The 26,497-nt window shown below is 38.2% G+C and overlaps 1 protein-coding gene across 9 annotated transcripts in view; it reads left to right on the top strand.

Moving 5' to 3' along the window:
* CLHC1 (clathrin heavy chain linker domain containing 1) overlaps positions 1-26,497 on the top strand; it is a 47,806-nt gene that overhangs the window by 8,903 nt on the left and 12,406 nt on the right. For 4 of the 9 annotated variants that reach the window (XM_072035089.1, XM_021271960.4, XM_072035081.1 and 1 more), the window contains 3 exons: positions 1,019-2,734; positions 3,710-3,750; positions 4,671-4,718. In XM_072035089.1, coding sequence (XP_071891190.1) covers positions 1,019-1,209 — 191 coding nt within the window. In that variant the 3' untranslated portion in view covers positions 1,210-2,734; positions 3,710-3,750; positions 4,671-4,718. Of the gene's footprint in view, positions 1-49; positions 998-1,018; positions 2,735-3,709; positions 3,751-4,670; positions 4,719-13,818; positions 13,896-26,497 lie in introns of those variants that run through there. The other 5 variants (XM_072035083.1, XM_072035084.1, XM_072035086.1 and 2 more) reach the window with 3 other exon arrangements.

Below are 26,497 nucleotides of genomic sequence, written 5' to 3'. Positions count from 1 at the left end.
AGTGCTCCTTGTTTATAATGGAAACTAAGTAAAAGCTTTTCCTTCATAGCAAGCTGAACTGTGCATTCTTGCATCTTCTGAAGCTTCCACAGGGATGAGGGTCACTCATGTCAGATTTCACAGCCTATCCTGCCTGCTCTCACACACACAGGTTCAGTCTTCGCTGTTGCACAGAGCACCCCTTGGGGCAACCCAACCACTGAAATAATTATGCAGGCACTTTGCTTGCTTCTAGCAGAGACTCTGTAGACTGCCTCTTGGACAACCAGTAACTTATTTACTGCTTAGGACATAAAAAAGAAATAACCAAAATCCTACTTTGATGTAAGATTTGTAAGTTCCCAGAGCGTTTGCAATGCCAGGTGCAGAAGCTCTTCAGGCAACGTGAGCTCAAGCCAAAGGCACAGAGCTGCAACAAACCGCATGGGCAGAATGTGCTGCAGACTCTGCAGGAAAAGTAATGCTTATTTGCCTAGACTTATCCAAGAAAAATGCTTAAATCTAAAGATAATGTTTCTGCAAAGTAGGTTATCTCCATTCAGGAATGGTTATTTCCATCTATTGTATATATTGTATCTTGCCCTTAACTGCTCTTAACTTTGGTGTCTGCCACTTCTCTGTCATTCTATTGCTCTTCTGGGTTTCAGAAAAGATTTTGAGTTTAATCAAAGATTTTAGCCTTTAATCCTTTTAAATTAAAGACTGTTTTTCTTAAAAGCCTTTAATTTGATCAGTTTTTCTTTACTCAATCATAGGATTTATAATCCATCTGAAAAAAATGATCCATCTGATTTGTGCAGTATCCCTAATATGATTAATACAAAGCTTATTGAGGCAAATGCAGGGTCTTTTCCTTTTCCTTTTCCTTTTCCTTTTCCTTTTCCTTTTCCTTTTCCTTTTCCTTTTCCTTTTCCTTTTCCTTTTCCTTTTCCTTTTCCTTTTCCTTTTCCTTTTCCTTTTCCTTTTCCTTTTCCTTTTCCTTTTCCTTCAATTTTTTAATTATTTTTATTTCCTTTAGATGCTTTGGAAAAGATTATTCTAAGTGACACTGTCAGCACTTTGGAAGACTGGAATAAGATAGCAGTTACCTGTGCAGAAAATAGGCATGAAAAGTTATCTCAGAAAATTGTGTCAGTCCTCACCTCACAGGGTGGAGTGTTTGATAATTCACGACTTGAAGATGAAAAAGACACGAGGATAATGGAATAGGTTTTCTGGTAGTTTTCCTGCGTAACAACAGAGGGAGCTCTTACAGCAGTCAAGTGAAGAGTCCATTTAGCTCTTTGTATGAATTACAGTAAACAGTAAGCATGCAAAAAACAGTGCTGAGAATTATTTTACCAGCAGGTATCAGTTATTTGTCGCTCTTAATGTGTCTCTGTGAAAATGTGTTCGTGGCAGTGTTTTGTTTAACTGGAAATATATCCTTAATGTAGAAGAAAGTTGGCTTATGACACTCTGGAGTGGTGTACTGTGGTAATGATACACATTTCTTTTATCCACCCTGTTCTCAGCTTCAACACATCACGTCTGTCTTTCAGGATAGTGCTGGAGGGAGATACTGCACAGGGTTTGGAATCAGTGTGGGTAAGGGAAACTGCTGTTCGTGGATCATCACTCTGAGAGCACTGTACAATAGGGCATTGTGCAAGGCAGACACACCCTAATGCCTTTTTTTTTTTTTTTTTTTTTTTTTCTGGTAGGCCAGAAAGGTCACCATCACTAGAGTCATAGAACAAGTTAGATTATCCTGATAATCTAACAAATCCTGTCAAAATGCAACAAGTGCTTACTTTGAAGTTAGTTTTCAGTTATGCACATCCAACTGCTTCTTGGATTCCTGTGGGAATTAAGTGACCATATTGCAATGTAAGAGCCAGTACTGGAAGTCTTACTTAGCTTGGATTGATTATTAAGAGGTGGGTGATTCAGCCTTAGAGAAAGGAAGATGTCCAACTATAGTCTTATGCTGGGTGCGTGTTGGCAGAGCCTGTTTTTAGCTCTCAGCCCACAACCAGTATAAACAGGAAGAATGCTGAATGTCATCTATTGCTGTCACTGTGCTACATGTTCCCAAATAACAGATATCTCTATAATTAAGCTAGATATGACTACTGCTTTTTTCTTTTTTCTTTTTTCTTTTTTCTTTTTTCTTTTTTTTTTTTTAATTTAATGCATTTTTGCATTTTAAAAAGTTAATAGGAAATATTTGTTATATGGGTGAATCCAAAGAGTTAGGATTCACAAGAGAACTTTCTTTAAAAGAAGAAAAATATAAATCTGCAGATATTTTAAGTATTGGGTGTGAATCAAGAACAGAGAGGGGTATCCAATTTCCATTCTTAACATTTAGAATAATGACTTCTAAATATAACCCTTAAATATATAAATATATTGATATTTTCTGAAATAAATTAGTGTTAAACATATACACACACATATATAATGTAAATATATAATAATTCCTGGCACTTAATAATGTGTTTCCAAATGTTTGTGAATTATTACTGCTCTGAAGAGCTTGTAGTTTATGAAGGTTTCATTAGGGATACAGTCTTTATAATGAACATTACAACTTTTACCTCAAGTGGGTCAAATCTATCAAAGATTGGCTGTTTTAGTAGCTCTTCAGTGTTGTAGAAAAATGTAACTTCTGTGATGCGAAGGAGCAAGGCCTTGCCAGGACACCTTTGTAGTTGATCACATCTTTTCAGCTGATCACATCTTTTCCCAGGTAGGATATATATTTTTTTTAAGCTAATATGTATATATTTTGTATTACATCTGCTATGTTGACAAAGAATTCCAAACATTTTTAAAAGTCAAAAGGCATTTGATAAAATTCTGTTTGAAGGAAAGGGGGGAGAAGGAGGTGAAATTTTCAGATGAAAGTAAGGAACAATGAGATTGAAAATATTTATTATGGCACCTATTTCTGAGTGTGTTCCGGAAAAAAATTACTTAGGTGATGTTTAATTCACATACCATTGCAGCTGAATTTTGACTAACATTTGAATACATTTTCCCAGAATTATGAACATGCTTTGGGGACCACTTGGTTTTATAAGAAATGCAGGGTTCACAAAATGCCTATTTTCCAGATTGAGATAGTTATTTCTGTAACAGAACTGATGCATTCTTTACTGAGACCTGATCTTTTCCTGAGCTAAGTTTGACATCCCCAGAGTGACCACAGACTTCTACACTTTCTGACTGTGAAATGCAGAGCAGTTGATGATGAAAACAGATTCATTATTAAACGTGACTGTGCCTACTGAAACTTCAGGTTCAGTTTTCTCATTGCATTTTTTGCTGGTGTGCATCTATTAGTTTCAATGGTGCTATTTCTCATGTATGTAATGAGTAACAAAGGATCATTATCTTAATAGTTGTCACAATTATTATATGATAAGGTGGGGTGAGCATTTATCTTAGATATATTGTATGTATTGTAACCTGATTTACAGTATAGCATAGATTGGAATGTAACCCAAAAGATGAAAGTAATGAATGAAAAGATCACTGACATTCTTTCTGCATGAAAGCTGACATCGTACAAGAAAGCAGTGCAGATATAACTGACATGCTCCCCCAGGTGACTTCATGGTTCTTGTTTAATATTTGCAGCAACTGAAAAATGAAAATGCTGGTTAAATAAACAAGACAGTGATGGGCTAAACCCACAAAGTTTTATTCTTTTTCTTTATAGCCATTTTTACTGTGCAGGGATGGTTTCTAGCAAGGCCTGAGGTATGTGCCAGTTTTGTTGCCCTGTTTACCTGCTATTTTGTATTAAGCATTCTGTAGAAGTTTTAGAAATCATGCTACATAAGAAAATCAATGTAAGGGTGGAGTTAAATGTATACTCTTAGAGCAGACAAAATTGTTACTGGGGAGGAGTGTATGGGGAGGTATTGCATTATATGCCTTATTTTCCTTCAAAGGAATTTTGTGAGTCTCCTAGTCCAACAATCATTTGGTAATCATCTTCTCAGGCTTAAAGTGATTTAGACCTGTGTACTTTATTCAGCAAGATAAATAATTTACAATTACTTCCTCTGGGGAAAAAAAAAAAAAAAAAGCACACACACACACACAAAAAAAAGTCTTAAATCTCATGGACATTCTGGACATTCTATTTAGCAGTCAATATACTTTTACCCAAAGTCTCCATAAGAGCGAAATGGTATTTTAATAGTACTCAAACATCTGAAGTTACATTAAAAAAAAAAAAAAAAAGAAAAAAAAAAGACTTTCAAAAAGTTAGAAACATCTGCAAATGCCTAAGCAACTTTAAATCCTACCCCTAAATTGCTTACAAAGCTTTACATCCCCAGTCCTCGATGGAATTTTCAATGTGATTTACCCAGTGTCACAGAGAAGGGAACTTTGATCACCTGGCTGTTAGGAGATTCTGAAACACTTTGGATACTGGCAATGCATTTCTTTCTTGTTTAGTTATTAATCAAACTCACTATTAATAGGTTACCTGGTGTTTAAACAATTTTGAGTTAGATAAAGCCATCTGGCTGAAACATAATTATAAGAAAGTAGGTGTGAATTTTAAAAGTGGTTGAAGAATGAACAATGTTTACAGGTAGACATCAGCACAGTCCTATGCAATTGTTTATCGCCAAGCTCTGACTAGCTGACTTTATTTCTGTCTCTAGTTGGTTGGTATGCTGCATTCACCTCCCTCAAATGCAGACCTGACAAAGGTAAGCCACAGATTTATACTTTTATTTGATGAAGAAATTAAGCTCTTTCAAGACAGGTGAAACATTTTTTGACCCCTTGTGTAGAAAAGAATGTGAAATTAAAGATGTCAGAATGAGAGGAAATGCAAAGTTACATAGCATAGTGCCCAAGATGCTTACTGGAAGGAAGAAATTATAAGCTGTGCTTTCTGCTTTATTGAATTATTTAGACTTTAAATACGTCATTCACTGGAAAAATACAAAGCTCTTCCAAGAACCACTTCCAAGGTGAGTGCCCTTACTGCATATAAGATGTTTTTTCTCCAAATTCCACTGAGAAATTTCACAAGGGCTTAAAGAAGTGTTAATACCATTGTTACTGCATTCTCATCTTGGTGAGATGATTTTTTTCTGATACTACTCATCTTGGTGAGATGATTTTTTTCTGATATTACTCCAGCAAGTTTTATGGAAAGAAGGAGATGGCTACAAATGTAGATAGCTTTTTGCATGCTTTAATGACAAAATCAGATGTGATGCAAGAGTCATGTTTTCTGAAGTTACCAGAAGCAAAATAAAATGTTGTGGTACAGCTTTCACCACACATAAATCACAGGTGGTATGTTATCTGTGTAAAAAGGTTTGTTTTGATGAACAGATAAATGATGAAGATATCACTAAAGTTTTATGTTGATAGGAGTCCTTCAGTGGTATTCACAGTACCTTTTAAGGAAAACTAAGTATTTTATTTAAATATGTTATATAAATATTTAGGTATCTTAAAAGTTATTTCTTCAGAATCTTCCCATTATTTCACTTTTTTTTCTTCTAGCTTTCTTGTATTCCCATAGTGCAATTATGATCGTACTTTAAACCGTAGAATGGCAGGGAACACTCTTTCACTGGCAGGCGATTGATGATATTAGTATGGTGACCTAATACGATAAATATGGTCTATTTCCATCCTGCTGTAATCCCATTGAAACCTATGAGTCACACAGAGGATGTTTAGCCTTATGCCTTTTCCTTTGCTAAATTTTAAGACTCTGTGTGTCTCCCTTCTGTCTTTCAAAGCTGTGTGTGCAGTCACCTGATTTGCATCATTACTGAAGCCTGTAGTCAGAAAGAACTATAGAAGAGGCAGCAGTGGGTTTACCTAACCAATCAACTGAGCTCTCCCAAGCACAATTACGTGAATCCTAGACGCGATAGCATTGTTTTGACAGATGGCTTCAAAACTCCCAGAGACATTGAGAAATCCTGATCACTTTATTCAAAACTATTTGGAACCTGCTATCTAATCACAGTGTTCCAGACTTCATTAATTCAACCTTCTCACTACATGTACTAAGCCATAAATTCTGGATTGCATTTTGCTCCAGTGATATTCACTCTGACGGTTCCACTGGGTAGGTGAAAGTGCAAGTAGATATCTCTGCAGATTGCAAAACGCAGCAAAAAAATGAAGTGTTAGTTACTGAGTTTTTGTGGCAGCATTCTGTCAAGCTTAAACTTCAGTTGTTCACTATCTTATGTTCAACAAAAATAAACATAGTACCAAAAAAAAATAATTTAATGCTATAAATATACTGTAAGGGAGAGAATTAGCAAGCATTCAGCTGCTGAAGGCAGATTTGATAAGCTGTAGTAAACTCATTTTGCATGAATCTTGCATTGATGAAATTTAAAAGGTTAAATCATTTTCAGTAACTCACTGTTAACCCCTGATGTAAGTGGAACCTCTAACTATATTTCTACATCAGGAGTAAAAATAATAAAAGAGTGTGAAGTGCCATTGTAGCTACAGTCATCTAGGCCTGCAGTTCCTGATGATTTTTTTTTCACCAAGACTAATGTCTTTTAAGAAGCATGAATGCAGATGAATCCGTGCTTTATGTTTCAAAGTGATACTTGGCACAAATGCAGGAAAAACTGCACAGCTTTCCCTTCTGCAATCAGCAGAGCTACAAGTAATCAGTTACAACCATTTTGATCATAAATCATCTTGGAAGGGGGGAGCAACCCTTAGTGTTTCATATAAGCTTTAGTGTTCCTGCAGTATAAGAATGCTGAGTTGCCTTTTTTTTTTTTTTTTTTTCCAAGTAAAAGGATTTTTTTCAATAAAACAATATTAGAAAAGAAATCTCTGCTGGGTATCTTGCAAAGATTATTTCTTTTATTGCAGTAGCACTGAGACTGCATTCTCATTTTACTAGATATTGTTCAAATACCAAGTGACAGACAGCAAAGATAAAAAGAAAGCAAAGGATAAATACTCAAGGGATCTGGAAAGGTCATTGATAGATGCTTTTGTTTTGGTTACTTTTCTGAATTCTAAAATAGACAATGAAAAGAGTGAGGAGAGAGATTCGTATCATATTCAGCTGAAACTTCTAGAGGGGAGTATTCTGTTTCTAGAGATTGATTACCAGTTTATTTGCACTCCTGAGTTCTGTTAGGACTGGAATTAGAGTGTAGCAAACATGGCTGCTTGGTGAATACAATCCAGGTCTGTGGATATGCTAAAATACTTGAAAGTCTTGAGTTTTAGGCTATTTTATTCATGCTTGAACAAAAATGTAAGGTGTCTGCCAGATACCCAGCACCTTGTAAGGATGTTGCACCCAACTCAAGGTACATAATTCAGCTGTGAATTTCCTGAGGCTGCTTCTGTAGGTGTCATGCGTACCAGGGTTAGAACGCAGAGCTATTGCACATAGCTCACAACTGGGCGAGGGCTCATCTCAATCCCTTCCTCAGCTGCAGTTGCTCAGGCAACAAGCTCCATCAGCAACAGAAAGGCATAGAAGGAAACTGTAAGGAGTGGGAGGAGAGAGGTGTCCCAGGGGCTAGAGAGGATGGAGGGCAGAGGAGGGAGAATAGTGGTACCTGTCTCGAAGATATTTGCCATTACTGTTGCATAGGCAATGGAGAGAAAGGTTGCCAGAGGTTGCATCAAAGCACCTCAATTAAAGCTGCTTTCTAAATCTCCCATTTGGAGTGTATTTTATTGTTGTTCTCTGTTAGCTGTTTTGACCCTCCCCCCCCCCCAAAAAAAAAAAAAAAAAAAAAAAGCTTTACAAAAGCTTTACATTGTCTGACAGTACACAGCAAAAGGAAACTTTTTTTTTTTCTTTTCCCCAAAGCCTAGATTTTTCTTCTTAATTTCATATGCTATATATATATATATATATAATGCTATAGTTTGGGTCCACCAGTTTGTTTTCATAGTCAGTTTTGGAAAGCTATGAAATGAGAGTTCTATGGAAAGAACAGGAGATGAGAGCTGGTGAGAGGTAGTGATTGTGCCACAAATCTAAGGCAGTTACTTGTGTTTCATGTCTTATGGCAGAGCATCCAGGTTTTGACGGAAAGCTGCAAACTTGTACCAGGAATGTGAGAGATTATTCCATAAAAATGCAAGTTTCACGTAATCGGGTACATAAATAGTTGCTTTTGATTTGTTACCCTTTTGGTGAGTGAAAGAATGAGTGGCTCAAGAAAAGGAAGAGTGGAGAGGGAGTTTCTATTGCATCCAGAGAAGAAAAAGCAGCTCAGGAAGGGAAGATGAAATAGGAAACTCAGACCAAAGTGATGAAGGAGGAAAGATAGGGGCAAATTTTAATATATTTTCCAAGCTTTCATTTCTAAGCTTTTGTTTCAGAAAAACAAAAAGGATCAAAAGGAACAAAAAAGGAACAAAAAGGAGATCCTTAGGGAGGATAAAAGATACAAAAATTTAAGGAAGCACGGAAAGTCTTTGAGCTGGAAGGAGAAAAAAAAGTACATGTTTCTTTGTAAATGGTGGGAAATGTTTGAGAAAGCAACCACAAATACTGAAAAATATTGAAAATACTGAACGAATGTCAGAAGACAGGCACATCTTTGTTTTTCAGGTAGAAAAAGACTGTCACCCACTGGCCCTTCAACAGATGGATGTATAGCTTTTGTGTTTTATTTTGAACTCCTGTAGGTGCTTTCAAATAATGATGTAACAAATATGTGGAAGAGGGGAGCCCTATTTTTTTGTTTGTTTTTGTTTTTCTTGTTGTTGTTTGTTTATTTTTGTTTTTGAGTATTCCTTACTTAGGAACATACTTCTTCCTAAACTTTTTAGTGAAAGGAGATATAGAAACCCAAAGAATGAATGGAATTGTTTACAGTCATATCAATATTGAAATGGATTGAAAAGTCAGAAAAAAAATAAATTATGCTGATTATGAGGAGGAAGTTCTTAGCAGAGTGACTATTATGGAAGTGTTGTCCATGGGAGATGATAGTTCGATCCTTTGGGATATTTGAAACTGGGTTGGACAGAAGACTGCTGATTAAGTAAATGTCTTGTGTGTGTAAACGTGGGTGATGCAGAATCACAGGGCAGTGTCATGCATAGCTGAACCATTGTACTGCTATGAAAGTATTGCTTGCCCTGCATTTGCAGTAGGTCCATTTCTTAAATTAGACTCACAGACAAGTAACATTGCATGAATTTGAGTCCCAACAGTTGTATTCTAGGCTGGGATCAAGTGCAATCAGGAACTGGCAGCTGCTCATGGAATATCTGAATAGGGAGGTCATATTCAGAATTTTCCTTCAGAACCAAGTATGGGCATAAATATTCTTGTGCATCAGGATTTATACATCCCTCATTAGTTGCATGTCTAAATCCTCTTTACATTGAGAAACTTAGAGTGGTGGTTTTAGTCATTCTTAGAGCTAATCCTTGGGCAAAAACATATTTGGGAGGGTATAATCCTTCAATAGTTTTAGACTTGCTTCTGCTGTGCCCAGCTATTAAGAATACTTCTGATTTCCATTCAGTGAGTATACTTAATTTGTCTTCATAGCTGTGGGTGTGGGAACGTCTTTGTATTTTTCATTAGCTGATGTTTCCAAATGGAGTTTCACGTCATTGGCAGAGAACGTCAGAACTGAATTTCTTCCTCATTCCAGAGCCTACATGTGGCAAAAGTTTTGTTTGAGGAGGGCCAGCTAAATGTTCTGCTCATTCTCAAATACTACTGGAAATCCCCTCCTTGATTCATACATTCATAAGTTTAGATTCTGTTTGTCACACATGAATAATGCTTTAATCTTCTAGAGCTTACTGGGAATACCACACTCTTAGAGGTATTTATTTTGCTGGTTTTTGCCCAACAGAGACCCGTACAAGCAGCAGTTTGTTCTTTCTAGAAGTGCCAGGTGCCACTGTCTGTATGTGTAAAGTAGGAATAGGCGTGAAATGAAATCTCATGTCCATGTGCTTCTTAATTGCAAGGAAATGGGGACTCCCTGAATTTTGAGTCCAGATCTTGGCAAATAGATGCTTTTAGCTCTTACTAAGAAGGTGAATCATAGTCTTCACTGCTCGTCAGAATGACCCCAGGCTTAGAGCCATTTTCATAGCCAAGACCAAGTCATTTTGTGGCTTAGGATCAACTGTTGTCTAAATGTGTCAGACGTACAGTAGCTTAACAACAGCAGTATAAATAGAATATGTTATAATTTTGGTAGCGTGGACAAAAAGTCCCGTTCAGCTGCTGTGATGATTTGCTGTCGGTGTTAGGAAACTCTCCGAACGTGGAGACTGGCACTGCTCAATGTTTCCTCTAGAGCAAGAGTAAGAGGCAGGGCGGTTGTCTGCAGGCTCCAGGCTTGTAATGAGAGGCCAAGGTGCTGCCTGGAGTTTCTCCAGCAGTCAGAGCTTTGTCCTCTGCTTTCACGGCACCTTTAGCTGCCACCTGTGGGGGTGAGGGAAGGCTGGAGAGGTCTGCGTCCCAGATCTTTGCTGGAAGTTGTGGGGGGACATCCTGCCTTCTCCGGAAGAAGATAAAACACGTACAGAAAGCATTCAGCTTTGACCTGGCATTTATATAATTAGAGATGTTGATAATTAATTCGTGCCAGCAGATGGCGCCCATGAATGTTGAGAGCAGGGAGCAGGGTCAGAGGGACCCGCAATCTTTGCCTTTTGTGTATCGCCAGAACAGTTTTTATGTTTTTTTTTTTTTTCCACGCAGCTGTTAAGCAGCTCGGCATCGTATGCCTTCCTAAATTAATTTGTAAACCAGCAAGTAATGCATCAAATTGAGAACACCCGTTGCTTTGTGTGAGAACTGAAACTGTCTGGAGGTTGGCTGTGGGAAGAAGTGTCTGCATTACTGGTGACGGAGGAAAAGCAGCACTGCAGGATTCCAGAGAGGAATGGCCATGGCAGGAGGAAAAAATCCCTTGTTCCAGACGCAGCTTCACTTTAAACATAGTGACTTGTCTGAAACAAATGTATACGGTAAATAAAACCCTTATAAAGCCTTGCAGAAGGCTCGTTAATTACAAATAATAGTTTGGGTGGGTGTAATTGGGGTGGTATGTCAGGAATGAGATTTCTTGCTTAGTCATGCTTTGCAACATATGTTCAAACATTTTTTTTTCCTCTCATAAATATTGGAGAGAATAAGATGGGATGCTTAGAAGTGAGAGCTTGCTTCTCTTGCTCTCAGCACTCAGGTGAAACTGAGAGAGGGATTAAAAATGGATTAAATAAGCATTCCTGAGGGAGTAGAGAACTCTGGGAATAGTGCTATAGTGCTCTGGCCTACTAATTGTGAAGAATGCAAAAAAAAAAAAAAAAAAAAAAATCTGCCAGGTGTTTTTTCAGATTTGGAAAAGCACAGTATTTGCACTGTTTTTTTGCCTGATTTACAGCTCCTTTCTTTTTTCTTTTGTTTGTTTGTTTCCTCTGGCTTTTTAACTGGTTCAGGTATCCAATGTGTCTTCACAATTCTATTCCGATGTCCTTTCCTGATGTATCCCAGGTGCCTTAAAATGTCAGTAGGACTGGAAATAAAACTGTGACCCATAAAACGATACTCATACTCTTGTGTAATTCCAACTTGTTGAGATACACCATTTGAATTTTAGGCAATTTATTCTCTAGGGCAATGTTCTCTGCCTGACTGCTTTGAGAACATTATAGTTGAATTCAAGGGGAATACCATAAAGAGGTGAGGCCATGACATGTATATACTTTATGTCTATGTTTAGTTATTATGTTATGCTTTCTAAATGCTGGACAAGGAGACTAGTCAGCACATCTAATTATTACATGTTAATTAGTACCCTAAGAACAGCGACAGATCACAAATATTCCTGAGAAATCGATTTCTCTCTGGGAAGTAGGGCTGTTGCAGTACTGCCTCCTGAGAAACTGGCAGACTGGCAGTAGGCGCTGTTCAGCACTTAAGTTTCTATGGCGAAAGATAAGACCACTGGTAACAAAGGGCAAAATGACAGCGTCTCAATGTTAGCAGCTGAATCTATTCTGTCTCCTGCCAAAAAGCCCATTAAACCTTTCAGCATTATGCTGTCTGTGACACTAGGAGCTGGTCCCATTTATACTAATAGCTTTACTGTAATGGAGTAGCATGCATACCCTTTGTTAGTCCTACAAAGACATTTCCAGACAGTATATGGGACATAAATCACTTAAAAGATGTCCTTAATGAATGATATATAACATGTAATATATTAACTATCTATATATGCTTAATATGTAGCACAAATCTGTATTGCTATTCATAGAATCGTAGAATCATAGAATGGCCTGGATTGAAAAGGACCTTAAAGATCTAGTTTCAATCCCGCTGCTCTGGGCAGGGCTGCCAAACACTAGAGCAGGCTGCCCAGAGCTGCATCCAGCCTGGCCTTGAATGCCTCCAGGGCAGAGGCATCCACAACCCTATCCCTGGAGGCTATTCTGTGAAGTTCTGCATTGGATTGGAAGAGTAGCATTGGTGTGTATCATTGCCATTTATTTCATAGCTGTTGTCAAGCTAACTGACTCTTTACTAGCCTTTTTGTCCATTTTATCCTGTTTGTACTCTTTTGACCTATGCTCCATTTTAATGCAATGGTGTGTTATCCTTTCATAAGGTTTGCTTCCCTACTCAGCATTCAGGAGTGCAACATGCTACGTGCTGATGCACCATGAATTGTTTCACATAAAATGCTTTTGTTTGTTTGTTTGTTTTCCACAGATGCTAGTAAGAAGCCAAATTTAGGGACACAAAGTACAAGTATTGTTAGAGGCATAAGATTTACTGTATTGTTTAGAAATGGATCACAAAGACCTACCCTACTCAGTTCAGACTCTGAGTTCCTACAAAACTACAGAATGCAAAATAGGTTGTAATCTGCATGAGAAGCTTAAGCAGACAGTGAACTCTCATTCATGTTAAAACACCACACTGTAGTCATTCAAAAAAACAACCAAGCAAAATAAAAAAAAAAAAAAAAAAAAAAGAGAGAGATGTGTAGTCTGTGAACGTGTAGTAGAAATTAAAGAAAAACTTGAAACAGCAAAACATCTCAACTACTATGCAGTGTTGCAACTCACTGTGCATACTTAGAAGAAACTCTTGCAAGACAGTTGCTTTGAGTAGCGTATGCTTCTATTGTATCTAGAAGAGGCATTCTGCTGAATAGTATTTTGTAATATTATTCCATAAATAGTGACAACGACCCTGACCTCTGGTAAAACAGACCTATGTTCTAGATTAACAAAACAATGAAATTTAAAAAATGAAAATAAATAAATAAATAAATAAAACAGAAACAAAGTATGCATGAGTGAGCAGAGAGGGAAATTTCCCCCAATTTGCCTATGTAATTTTAGTCTACCCTCCTGTGTACATGGTTATTATACAGCTTTTCATCATGTAATCATATACTGTGGGAAATAGCTGAGCAGAAACACATCATAATTTCTACAGTGCTTTGTCCATGCTTGTGATGCCATGCTGTGCAAGCGCTTACATTCCCACCCATTTATTTCATGTATTTCCCTTCTCTTTAGCTTCCTTTTAAAATAATTAATTAATTAATCAGCTTATTTCCTGCAAAGATCTATGGGGTACTATGTTTACTTCCAACCTTATTATTGTTTGGGGCAGTAATTGCTGCAGATCTGTGTTTGAAGTCTTATGAAAGAGTTGAAGCTATGTTTCTTTTTCTTAGTTTGGTTTCTCATACACAGTTGGTGTTCTTATGCAGTATTTGCAGAGACACTGCTGCTCATATGTCTTTGATATCTTTCTGATTAAATGACATTGTCCTTTGTCAGGCTTTCCAGTCACCAGACACTAAAGAAGCAGCCTGAGCAGACTTTGTCCCCAAAGCTACAGTTCGGGGAAGCATACAGTAAGTTTCTGGTCCCCATGTGCTATTATGCAGAACAACATGGTGTTTTCCCATTCTCACTGGGGAGCAGTGTTTGTGTATGTGAGCCCTTTCTGTTGCTAAGATGGATGCTTTTTTGCTGGGCTTTGTACACAGCTACTTAGCTTAATATTACTTTCAGGCTTTGATTTTGTGTAGAATGAACAGATCTTGAGACTTCTAGGAAAAATAATACAACAGAAGAGAGAAAATGAGTGTTAGTTAAGCTAGCATACTTTTTAAGAAAAGAAGATATGCAAATTCTCTGTATTTCTTTCTGTCAGACTGCAGATACAGCTAACAGCACATTTACAGCATGCTGCTGCTGGCTGCTTCTTCACGCAGCCTTTTGCTCCATGATGAGCACTGCAATGCAATCTTAAAATACGTGTAGTATTGTTATAGTCTGTGTATCACGTGTGTTGATTTGGGTTTTCATTTTCAAAGATCATTATGAATTTTCTTGTCACAATTAGGGCTTCTTTCTTAGTTTTGGTGAGAAGAAATTTCACAGCTCCTACTTAAAGGCTTGCAGAAAGCATTCTTGCTGAAGCTCTCACATTTCCTGTTAGGTAACTGAGGTTAACCTAACACATTACTTGAGGGGCATACAAGAGAACAGACTTCATCAGATATTCCAAAATAAATGCTGACACAGTTTTTCAGTTAAAAAAAAAGTTTGCCAGAATATTTTAGAAACCAACAATTATATGCTAATATTTCTAGACTAACAGGAATCAAAATTAGAATTAATGAGTTCTCTCCAGGTACATCTGTCACATATTTAATGATAGTAGGCGCATTAATGCTCCCAGCACTCTGCTAACATTATGCAACCCTTGCAATAGCTGTCTGCAGTAAATACCGGTCTTGATTTGATGCTAGAGAAAATGAAATCTCGTTTACAGATGTGACACCCTGAGGTGTGAAGTGTGTTTCCCCTATGAAGTCAGTGGATGTGAACATTACTTGGAATATCTGTATAAAGCTGTGAGCCAGGGGAGTTGGCGATATTACTTGTGACTGAAAATGTCCTTGTTTAAAATATATTTACAATTTAGAACCTCTGGCTGCCATAGTTTTGTACTGCCCAGTTGGGTGCACCAGTTTGCAGTCGGTGAAGCCTTGAATTCAGAGAAACAGCAATTTGTATACATACCTCTTGAGCTGCTCATATCTCCTGGCATAAACACAAAGATAAATGATGAGTAAATATATTTGCTTAGAGAATGAAGTTTTAACCTGCCAAATTTTCTGTGGATGCTAATTAAATGACCTGATTTTTCTGTCGCCATTCTCCCCTGTGTAAAGTCAGAATAATAATTGCACCTATCTTAGAAGAAGGTGGAAGAATAAATTTTCCCTAGCACTGAGAACAGTGTTGCTCTAACAGAAGTATTTCTTAATCTTTCTTATGATAGAATAAGAACACCTAGCTAAGGTGCCAAACACCACTGTGCTTGACGTTGCACATACGCTGACAAAGGCATTGTCTGCTTTTGGCAAACTGTTTGGTCAAAATAAACAGGTAGATATTGGACTCTTCACTTTCAGTCTCTCCATAATTCACTATATTGCCACAAGCTAATTGTGTCTGTGATTCATTTAACTTGCAATTTATAAAAGAAAGTACCTATAAATGGGAATTGGTTTGAAATTCTGCTGCTTTTTACTAATTTGGTTTATTCATGTTTTCATTCACAAGTAATGTAACCAACTAGTAGTAGTCTTTAATGTAAAAGTTGGATATGAGGAAAAGAGGCGGCAGTGTCATTAATTGCTGCTGCAGTTATACCTTTGTGCAAGGTTGGTATTGACAGGGGTTGAATTCAGTCACCAAGACTAGAAGACCCCCTCTCAATTGGTTTAACTGTGGTCTTTGGAGTTGTTCATACTTTTTGAATTACCACATTTCAGGCTAGGATAGTGCTAGGCGTGTGCAGAGCACGTATCTTCAGGCAGACCAGTGGACCTAAAACAGAAGTTTGGCTCTTAACTTTCCTCATCTAGGAGCTGTTTTAAGTTTGAAGGTCTATGTGAATTAGGCCATTGTAGGCCTAATTTATAAATTCAGTTCTAGTTCTATAAGCTAGAAATAAGGAGGATTTTCTTTCAGTCTTGATGTCCAGCATATATTCTGGATAGTTGCGTCTGTGTATTTGACATCACTGGTGGCAGACTTGACAGAATAGAAAACCTTTCATTTTGCTCATTAATGGAAATTCCACTCTACCCCGATGTGATTAAGAAAAAAAAAAAGTCATGAATATAGGAAGACTATGGCTCATGCTTTTGTTCCTGCATTTTGTGTAATAAGAATAATTTCCCTGATCAAGGGAAATAGGGGACTGGAGTACATGGAGATATTTTGGTTTCCAGAAATATCTCATGCTGCACCTGAGTTATTAGGCCTTCCTGTTGCCATGTGGGACAACTAGCACATACAGCAACATGAAATAATACTCTCTCTTCCTTTTCAGTGCATCAGTATGCCTGCCATCTCATCTCTTTGCTTTAAAATAGGTATCTTCTTGAAGGCTAGTGTCCAGCCTGAAGGACATCTTGCTGGCAGATAGATCGTCTTGGCCACTGTGTAGGAGCTCTTCAAACATGTATCAGTGACAAAAATTATCCATCAGAATTCATTCATTCCTACCAAGGGCTTTTGAAGAATAACGAAGTTTCTTTTCATTTTTAAGGATGCAGAAATAAGAACTGTTCGTGTCTGGCCACAGTGAGTCTCCCTGCACTACAGAAACTGGTGTACTTCTGCTGCTGTTCTTACACTTAATTGTTGAGCCACAGTATCTGAAAAGACTGTTTTAAAAGCAAAAGTAAATCAAGGGGTGGTGTAAGCCGGATGGTATGGTCCTGATGACTTATGACTGGGCTTTGGCAAGTCGCTGTTTTTCTCCCTCAGGACATGCCTCCACTGGAGATTGCAATGTAGCTTACAGGTATCCAACCTGTCCTTAAACTAGATTGTCAGGAAGCAGGGCAAATTAGTCCATGGCAGTCTCCCTTCAAAACTGCTGTAGCTGGAGTGCTGCCAAGTCTCCACCAAACAAGCTGGGCTCATTTAAAACTGGTTTTGGTCTCCATGCATTGTATTTTAGGCTTTGGTAAGGATCTAGTTCTGGTTTTCCCTGTTTAATCTAGTGAAAATGTTACAAGTGCTGTAGGAAAAGCTTTATCAGTTGTGAATAACAAATGCTAGGAGGAGCCAGTAGTTTTTTGTAGAATGTCTTTAAGTTTCTAAGGGCTGCACCAGAATCAGCAGCAAGGCAAGAAAGCATACTAAAGTCAGAGGATTGTGTCTTGTATCCATTCTCCTTCTAAACTGATGTTGAAATTGTACTGAAAGATGTTGAAATTGCTCCAAAGATGTTGAAATTGCACCAAAATAGAAGTAACTCTGCTTTGGTACTAATGAACTACTGAACTAAGCTCCTGGGAATGATGAATGAGGGAAACGAAGTATTTTTAATTCTCCTGGTCTAATCTGTGGGGTTTAATTAGGTATCCAGTTTTAAATCCAGTTGTGTTTGCATATGGTTTTAGCATTTCCTCTTAATTCAAAGAGTAAACATGGCCATGTTCTTCTCTTGCAGATTTCTCTGTAAATGTTCTTTAAGGTTGAAATGCCTGTCAGAAACACTGATTACTTTTTCTTGTGACCTTTTTTATTTTCCTCCTGAAAACTTGCTTCTAAATAATATACAATACGTGGGTAAGCTTACTTTAAAAAAAAAAAAAACAAACAACTAATTAAACTAGAAATAAATCTCATAACTTTTGAGGTTGAGAATAGTTTACATCTAGAAAGAAATATGGTATTATTGAGATGTGGTTTTGGTGGCCTTGGATCACTGTCTACCTGCCACACTCTGCAAGGGAGTGAGCAGATCCTCCAGACAAAATATACAAGGCCCTATTTCTTTTGCTTAGGGCTTGTGTTTGTTAAGATTAAAACTTTGATTCCTGATGTTTTGTATCCCCAGCACTTGATTGAAATGAGTTAATTACTTCTAAACTGAAAAGATATTTTGGAAGAACAACTTGTGAATTGTTGGACCTGGTCATCTTTATATAACTACTCCGGTTTTATGTCTCAGGTGACCTCTGGATATAACCTTTATTTTTTATTTTTTACCTTCCAAATATCTACCTTTTTTATTTTGCTGATATTTGATTCTGGATCCTAGGGGAACCATACACATATCGGTGTTGCCAGCTATGTTGTACCTATCCAGGTACACAATGCATAAGTTAATAGTGTATCATATGTTCAAATTCAGCTTTCTTCTGCAAATTCATGCATCTCCTACATGAATTTGGGTATGTGGACTGTATATTTTATAAGAGGACTATACATAAAGATCCTTATTGATCAGCCATGATGTGAAGAAGTGCTATTCAGACGTAGACTAGAGTTAAGCATAAGTCAAATCAAGGACTAGGCTGGCAAGTATTCAGGCTCAGGCACCACAATGCTGAAATCTGCATTTATTCTAATCTATTCAGCTACGATTTCTGCAGTGCAGCCAGCATCTAAGTTGACCTTAAACCCAAAGAAACATTGATTGCTGGTCTGTTTCCAAAGGCTTAATCACTTTTTATCTTGGGTTTCTTTTGTTCTTCCTTATGCCCCTACTGACTTAAATGATATTTCTGTTGCTGTTTTTATGGATTATCAGTATTTCTGCACTTTCTTATTGGACTATTAATTTCACTTGATCCCACTTCTCCATGCTATCAGAAGGGTCTTTAGGAGAATCAGCTATCCGTTACTGTGCAGGCAAGACAGTTTTTCCCATTCTGCTTTTTTTCTTCATGATGTCCTTGTGTCAATCCTTGTGTTCTGTGTGCACTCTGAAGGAAACTTCTACCTTCTCCAGGCTGACTGTGTGCTGAGGAAAAGGTTGCTGTGAGCAGGACAGGGAAGTTCCTGCCCTCAGTTTGTGTCCAGCCTTCTACCATCTGAGTTCGGCAGATGGAAGTCCTTGTGAATCTCTGGAGCTTGCTTTCTGAAGGTGGGCGGTGCCTGCAGTCTGATTACGTACAGAGTTGTAAAAGGCATTGGGATCTCCAAAAGTTTAGTAGCTTCAAGTTCTAGAAAATCTAACAAGTGGAAATTTTCTGAGCATTGTAAGAACATTTTCTTTCAGGAATAGCAAGGTGCACACCTTACCAGTTACATGCTCTTCAGGATTAAAACAACAAAACCAACAATAACAATCACAAACAAAAAAGCCCACCCACCTGCCCCCTCAAAAACAAACAAACAAAAACAACCCTCTGAAGATTTCTTTTTTGTAATATAGTCATGACAATGTTTTTTCTCTCCAACTTCTTTCTTGGAAACAGCTGAATCATTTCTTGCTGAAATGCTCTCCAAAATGTTCAGCCAATGACATGGAAAATTTTGACTGAAACGTTTATTTAGCAGCTGCAGTCAAGTTTTTTTTAATGGGGAGTGACAGGCTGGTGTGGCAATGTTGCATTCCGTGAGCCCAGACTATAATGCACATATATATAAACACAACCTTACTGTTCAGTCATGCAGTCATCCAAGTGAATAGAACATGAAAGATTTTTCTTCTGTTAAATGGGCATGAAGTATTTTAAAACAATTTTATCATTTTTTCACTGATAGTAATCGTGTGTAATTGTCATTGTGTATGAGTAACAAGGCCAGCATATTTGTAGTGCATGTATTATGGAAATCTGACCTTTCCTGTAAATCTGAGCAAGATAACAGGTCTTTGATTGTATCTGGAGTGCAGAGCTTGTATCTGCTTAGCACCATGGCTGGAAGCATTTCTGATTGTAGCAGGCAACTGTTTTGCCATAAGTTGAGATTCCATATCAATACTCAGTAAGTTCCATCTGATGGAGTTTGTGCAAATTGAATTACACTAACACCGTCTATGGTTCAGGGCTATCTTATTTGCATTAACAAACGGTCTAACAAACAGCGTGCATACTGCACACTCGCCAGTTAGGCTTTCTTTTCAATCCTCTTGGTTGTTCATAAAAAAGGAAAGTTTTTTTTTTTTTTTTTTTTTTTTTTTTTTTTGGGTGTGGGGGTGTTGCAAAGAAAAGCCGCTAATGAAGGAATGATGAATGGTCTGATTGTGTTACTGTTTGTATAGTTTCACCTTCATTTGCATCAGTACCAGGCACAGATCCCAAGACTCATTTTTCACTTCTCAGTACTCTTCTTCTTTGGCCCCTGTCTGCACCAGAACCAACCAAACAAGCACATTTATCTTTGCCTCCTAGAACACAGAATAGAAATATTTCCCTTCTTACATTACTGGGGCCTGTGTGCACCAGAGTGTGTGCCTCTTCCCCAGCACATCTCCTGTCTTCAGTTGCAGGTTGATTTGGAGATCTGACACCTGTAGGAGGTTACACACAGTGTACAGGGAGCCGTTGCTACTCTTTGTCAGGAATGCTGAATGCATCATCTCCAAGTGTGTGTCCATTTCCTGCTCCAAGTAATGGATCTCTTATTTAGTATGTTTTTCCAGCGGTTTCCACAGTGTTTGGCACCATAAAAATAACTTCTTTCCCCCTCCCCCAAAAGAGAGAAAGCACACGAGCAGAGTGTCAAATTACTTACATAGCCACCCCATAAATGATTCAAATCAGAAGTCTCTGAGTCTGTTCTGCAGAGCAAACAGTGGAGCAATCCCTTTCTCCCTGCAGCAGCAAATGAGTTATACGCAACCCATAGTTGACAAGTGACCCTTCAGTTATGGAGTTCTCTTTGGGTGTTCCTATTTTTCCTGTCATTTTGAAAATATATCAACTGCTGAAAAATAATGATTTTCTTTTCAAAAATAAAATAAAAGAATGTGGCCCTTTGTTTTCTATATCTGGTCAGGGAACAAGCTTCATTTGATTGAATGCCAGAAAGAGGATAATACAATCTCCCATTAGGCTTGTTTGCATCTTTTTCCAGGATGACAGTTTAAGTCTGCTGGCTACAGATGGCCTTTGACAACTGACAACACTTGCTGTTATGCCAGTGTATGACTTCATCTGTGTGACACTGCATGTGACTGCAGCTTTCTTCCCCTTTTGACTGCAGAAACTGGTCTCCACTTCAGTAGCACCAGAATAAGAGGTTTCCCCTGCACAGAAGAACCAGAAACCTAAAACTGCAATGCTGCTTATGTTAGAAGGTACAGGGAGCTGGACAAACTTTAATGTTGGAATCTGGCTGTTTTGTATTTTATTTTTATATTTAACCAGACACTCTGAAATTAATTTGGCCAATTTTGCTGAAGCACATTACAGCTTCCATATTTTTTTTAATGGTTTCCAATTCTGTTAAGGTCTGTGTGACCTGTAATAACTAGCCCTCATGCATGAGAGTGCTTCCCAAGTAAAGAAACACCAGGCTTTGGAGAGCTGTCTTGTTCCGGGGCAGAGCCTCTGGGTCTGTGCTGGAAGTTGCAGCAGTTTTTGTCTCCTGAGTCTTGGCAAACCCTGGGAATGCTACAAGGTGGATGGATGAATGCAGTCATGCATTATCTAGCAGTGTCTGGAGTAAGTGGAACTCATTCCCATTCTGCCTCGTGCTTCAGAAGCTGGAACAAAGTAAGATTTATCTTTTAGACTTCTCTTTTTAGCACCTTTGAAAAGGGCTCACAATTTTCTGTATGGATAGTAGCTGTTTCTCCTAATTTTGGTTATAACTTATGGTCTAAACATGGCCCAAAGGCTAATTCCAAGACAACTAACCTAATATCATGAAAGAAAAGGAGAGGAGAGGAGAGGAAAAAAGAAAAACAACAAAAGAAACAATAAACCCCAAACTTATATCTTTTCCTCAGTATTTCTTCTGATTTTTGTTCCAGGCAACGAGAGAGCTAAGATATACATATAGCAGTGTGGCTTATAGACAATACATACACATGCTGTCAAAGTAGTCCATCATAGGCCTGGGCTGGGCATGAAGTTTAGCAAATATTGTGCCTCACAACAGAAGGTGATAGACAAGAAGTTAAACACCGTACAGGAATGAAACTCCTGTACTAACAGAACAGCAGTGATGTTATCTGGCCGTACCTGCACTGCAGCTTGCTGTAGCAAACATGGAAATATTTTGAATGCCAGACACGTGGCCTCTGAGTCCTGGGACATGTAGTGCAGAAGCGACTGTGAGCCTTTAGTCTTCTAGGAAGTTCTCTGTCGCCTCTGGGAAGAGGAGGTTGCACTGGTGTGGCAGAAGTAAATGCTGGCCTGCAGGGGTAAATCTGCGTGACCAGCTGGAGCAAGTCTTGATCAGTACAAATATTCTAGGAGTGGTATTTTTCAGTCTTTTTATTTTTAATGGAACTACAGAGAGATTCTTCTGAACGATATTGTGCAAGCATTTCAAAGTCTTCAGGTTACTCATTCTGTTTTATTGAAATGATGCCTTTTTCGATATCCAGAGACCAACAAAAAAAAAAATCTAAATTTTTTAAAGATCACATTTGAAACATGATGCTGTTTTCACCTTGGAGCTAAACTCCTATGAAAATGCCACTGTCATTAAGTCTGTGGACCATGCTAAAGACGAGGAAAATGGATACCTACTTACCCGTTTTCTTTGATAATGTCCTTGAATCCATCTCACTGTAAAAAACAACAAAACCATGGACAGCCTGTGGGGTATTAAAAGTTAACATCCAGCGAGTTGTATTTGGCATTACTAAGGAGAATCCTGCTTCTGCAAATCATGACGAAATTCCGTAAAATTTTCATAAGCTTATGAAAATAAAATTGAACCATCCTGCTTAAGTGATTTACCTCAATTAAATGGAAGTTTTGGAAACAAACTGTTCTGAGAACTTGATTTTTGCTCCATGCTGTAAGCAGCCTGAATTAGCCAAGAGAACAGGTCTATGACTCTCTTTACAAGATAACTCCTTCAACTTTTACTATTAAATTTTTATATACCCCACATCCTGCTAAGAAAGGGTGAGACAGAGGCTTCAGATGTAAAACTTTGGCACTTACCCCATCTGGCTATATGGTAATTTAAGAGATGACAAAATAGAGGAATGACACTTACAAGAAGAATTTCCATCCCAGTTTCCTTAGTCATGCAGTGAATGTGTTAGATCTACAGTCAGGGTGACATCCATTGTGCTGGAAGTGCTGAGTTACAGTTCCTGTACTGCCCTGAAATCCATCACCTCCTCTGTTACGCAGTGTTTGATCTCTTGAAGCTGACAGGCTTGCAGCCAGCTAGATACCACCTCTGTTTCTGCTGTGATGCTCAAACCACCCTCTTCACAGACTTAGTTACCAATATGTTAGTGTTATTTCTATGGAGTCTTCTAATACAACTCCTCTTCCAAAATCTGAAAAATTGCTTGATTCTTGTGCACTTGGTCCTTGTAACTGTGTATGAATGTGTCTGTTTGTTTGGTTTGGGTCTTAAGAAGAACTTGTAAATTTTCCCCTTGTTTAACCTGATCTTTTCTATCTAGTGACTGTGAGGCTGAGCCCTTGGAAAGGACAGAGAAGAATAGCAGCTGCTTGGCTGTGAGAAATCACTTTGGCCGGCGGTTTGTGAAAGAACACAGTCTGTTGACTGGTAGCGATACAAATATTCAGGACTGAATTGACGGTATGCAGGACATAAGCCTGCTGGGGATGGTGAAACAGACATGGCTTCTTTCCTTCTTTTGCACTGTTTCTGTGAAAGCATGTCCAGCAACAAGTTTTGTTCCTTCCCTAAGATAAACCGTTAGGGGGCAAATCTGAGCAGCGAGGAGTTGGTGGTGCTGTTTTGCACTTCATTTCAACTCCTGCAAACAAAGCTGGAGCTGGTAAGTGAAGGCAGTTTAGATAGCTTGCTGGACCCTGCCAAAAATGATGAGTCTCGAGGCTGCTTTTTTTCCTGCTTCTCCCAGGGTAAAGGAGGGACTGCATAAATGACAGAGCACTTTGGTGTTGGCTATATTGGGCAATTTATTTGTAATTCACCTCATTGCCCATCAGTTTGGCACTTGATGCAAAAGATAATTAATTTCAGTGACAGTGAAAAAGCAGCTCTCAGTGACAGTTAGGGGGCTTCATTTAAAGGCTAATTAATATGGTGACATCAGTACTGAGGAATGTTATTTGCAGACAAATGTGGCCAAAGAGACAAAAGGTTCTACTCCATGATATAAACATTTAAAAAATATATATAAAAGTATTTTTTTTAAAAAAGAAGTGTAATTGTCTTTCTAGCATATGAATTCCCAGAATCTCAAAGTTGATAATTAAAGCCATTTTTTAATCTACTCTTGGCCCAGATGAAATCAGTATGATTATTCTGAAACACCCATAATACTCATGTGGGATGAATATTAACTTTAGGCTAAGAAGATTCTACTTATCAATAGACCTAAGAACACATCAGGTCTGAGATTTTCCCAATAATACGGAATAGGACCTACGTCTGTTGTATGTATTATGTAGGTGCATGTGCAATAGAAACATTTCATCTATGTACTTAGATTTATGACCTTTCTTTCCCCTTTTCTTTTGGAGCATATTTTATGTACGCAGCAGAAGCGCACCTGAGACAAGCTCTGAAAATTGTTGGGTAATCTGTAAGCAAAAAGCATAGTAGGGGAAATACAGGAAAGGAAAAATACCAGATCATGAAAGGAAACCAAGACTGACTTTTTGCTTTGTTCTTAGTGACACATGCTGTTTCTGCTTCACATTCCTATGTTGCTGAGAAACCCTGTCATCTGTAAACAAAACCAGCTCATGCAGTATAGAGCTGGGCGTGCACAGAATGTAAAGAGGGAGATGGCTGTACTCAGCATGCAAGAAGTTGCCACATTATTTCCATGCACACAAAAAGGTACTTTTTGGCATCTGATGTACTACCCTAAGGGGCAACTTTTCTGCAGTTAATGTATTTTATCAGGAAGTTTTGTTGCTGTTGTTCTTAAGACTCGACTCCCATATTTCATAAATAGTAAATAAAAAGCCAGGGTCAAGTTATGGAGTATGGTCCAAAAGATCAGTCAATATTTTATTAAAATTGCAGCATGTGGGATTACTGTTATGTAGACTTTTAACCAGGAACACCTGACTCAGGGTTATTAAATAGCTCTCCATACCCTTGAAAAGACAAGTAGTTTTAGTACTAGATTTAGTAAATTCTTACAGAATTTCTCTATTTAATAAATGTTTTACTGATAATAGAATTTGGTCCTATAGCATCCTTAACATTTTGCTTTCTGTCCATGTTTTTGTGCCCTGTCATCTCTTTATTATATTAACTCTCTGGATGGGAAAAAAAAAAAAAAGGCAAAAAAAGCTCAGTTGCGGATTCCTTTTTGAGCTGTTTGCCCATTAAGGGCCAAATCTGCCCTTGGATTTTTAGAGGTGTAGCTCTAGCTCTAGCTAGGAAATTCTATGACTGCAAGATTATATCTGAAATAAAAATTTCGTCCCAGTAGTGAAATAACAGTGTTTTCTCAGCCAAAAACTGCTTAGTCAGACAATCTGAGAGTAACGGACTGGCTATATTTGTATTGCTGCAGTGACACGTTGCAAGACAAACCAAGAGGGCACAGCTGGCTCAAGATCTTTGATCGAAGATATTCACGATGATGAAGCATTGTCAACAGTAAGGTGGTGGTAGGCAGGTGGCAGTGCACAGGCTGCTGCAAGGGGACTCCTCACACTCAGATTCCCCATTATATCTGCAGGGGTCTTCTGTCCTTACTAGGGGACTGGGTCTAGTGGTCTCTGACTAATGACTAAACAGGAAAAAAAAATGGAGAATTAGCTCCTTTTTTCTTTCTTTTATTCATCCATCTTTGACAGGCTGCAAATGGATTTTCTGTAGCTGTTACATTTCATGAGGAAAATTAGCATGGTATCTTTTTAGATGATTAGTCTTTATCTATAGGGTTTGTGCTCTGTTCTTGCATTGTTACCATGTGAGACCAATAGGTAACAAGAAGATCTCTCAGGTAACAAGTGAGAATTCCTGCTGGGGTGTCTATGGGAAAAAAATTGCCCCAGTGCTGTTCATCCCCAAGGCTGTAACAAGACATGGAGGTCCTCATTTCTTCTCAATACCAGGCTATAGACACAGTTTCTGCAGGTGTCATGACTGCCTGGCTCCGCTCTAAGCAGCTGCATCTGTGCACACTCAAACATGCTGTGTAGACTTCACAGACAGAGAAGAGACTGCAAAACCTCATATTTTCTACATTGTTTTAGATCAGCCTCTGCATTTTTAGAAGGCTTCAGATTTCCAGATATTCATAATCTAGAACATGAAACGTGCAGCTTTTTTGTTGATAGGGTTGAAATGCAAATTTTTAGTTCATCCTTCATGCTCGTCATGTAATTCCAACTTCAAGGAAAAAATGTATGGAGTAAGTTCCCTGATGCCCCCATGTTTGCAGAAGGCTTGGCACGGCGATGTCACCATGTTTGCAGGAAGCATGTTGGGTCAATATTTCACTTATGGAGTGCTGAAGAAGAATGAGAAAGATTCACGAAGAGAGAATACTGCTTGCTGTCTACATAGGAAAAGAAGAAACAAACAATACCTTATA

Source organism: Anas platyrhynchos, chromosome 3 (assembly GCF_047663525.1).
Source record: "Anas platyrhynchos isolate ZD024472 breed Pekin duck chromosome 3, IASCAAS_PekinDuck_T2T, whole genome shotgun sequence".
Classification (NCBI taxonomy): domain Eukaryota; kingdom Metazoa; phylum Chordata; class Aves; order Anseriformes; family Anatidae; genus Anas; species Anas platyrhynchos.
The sequence above is the reverse complement of the archived record's forward strand: the minus strand, read 5'-3'. Positions and strand labels throughout refer to the sequence as shown.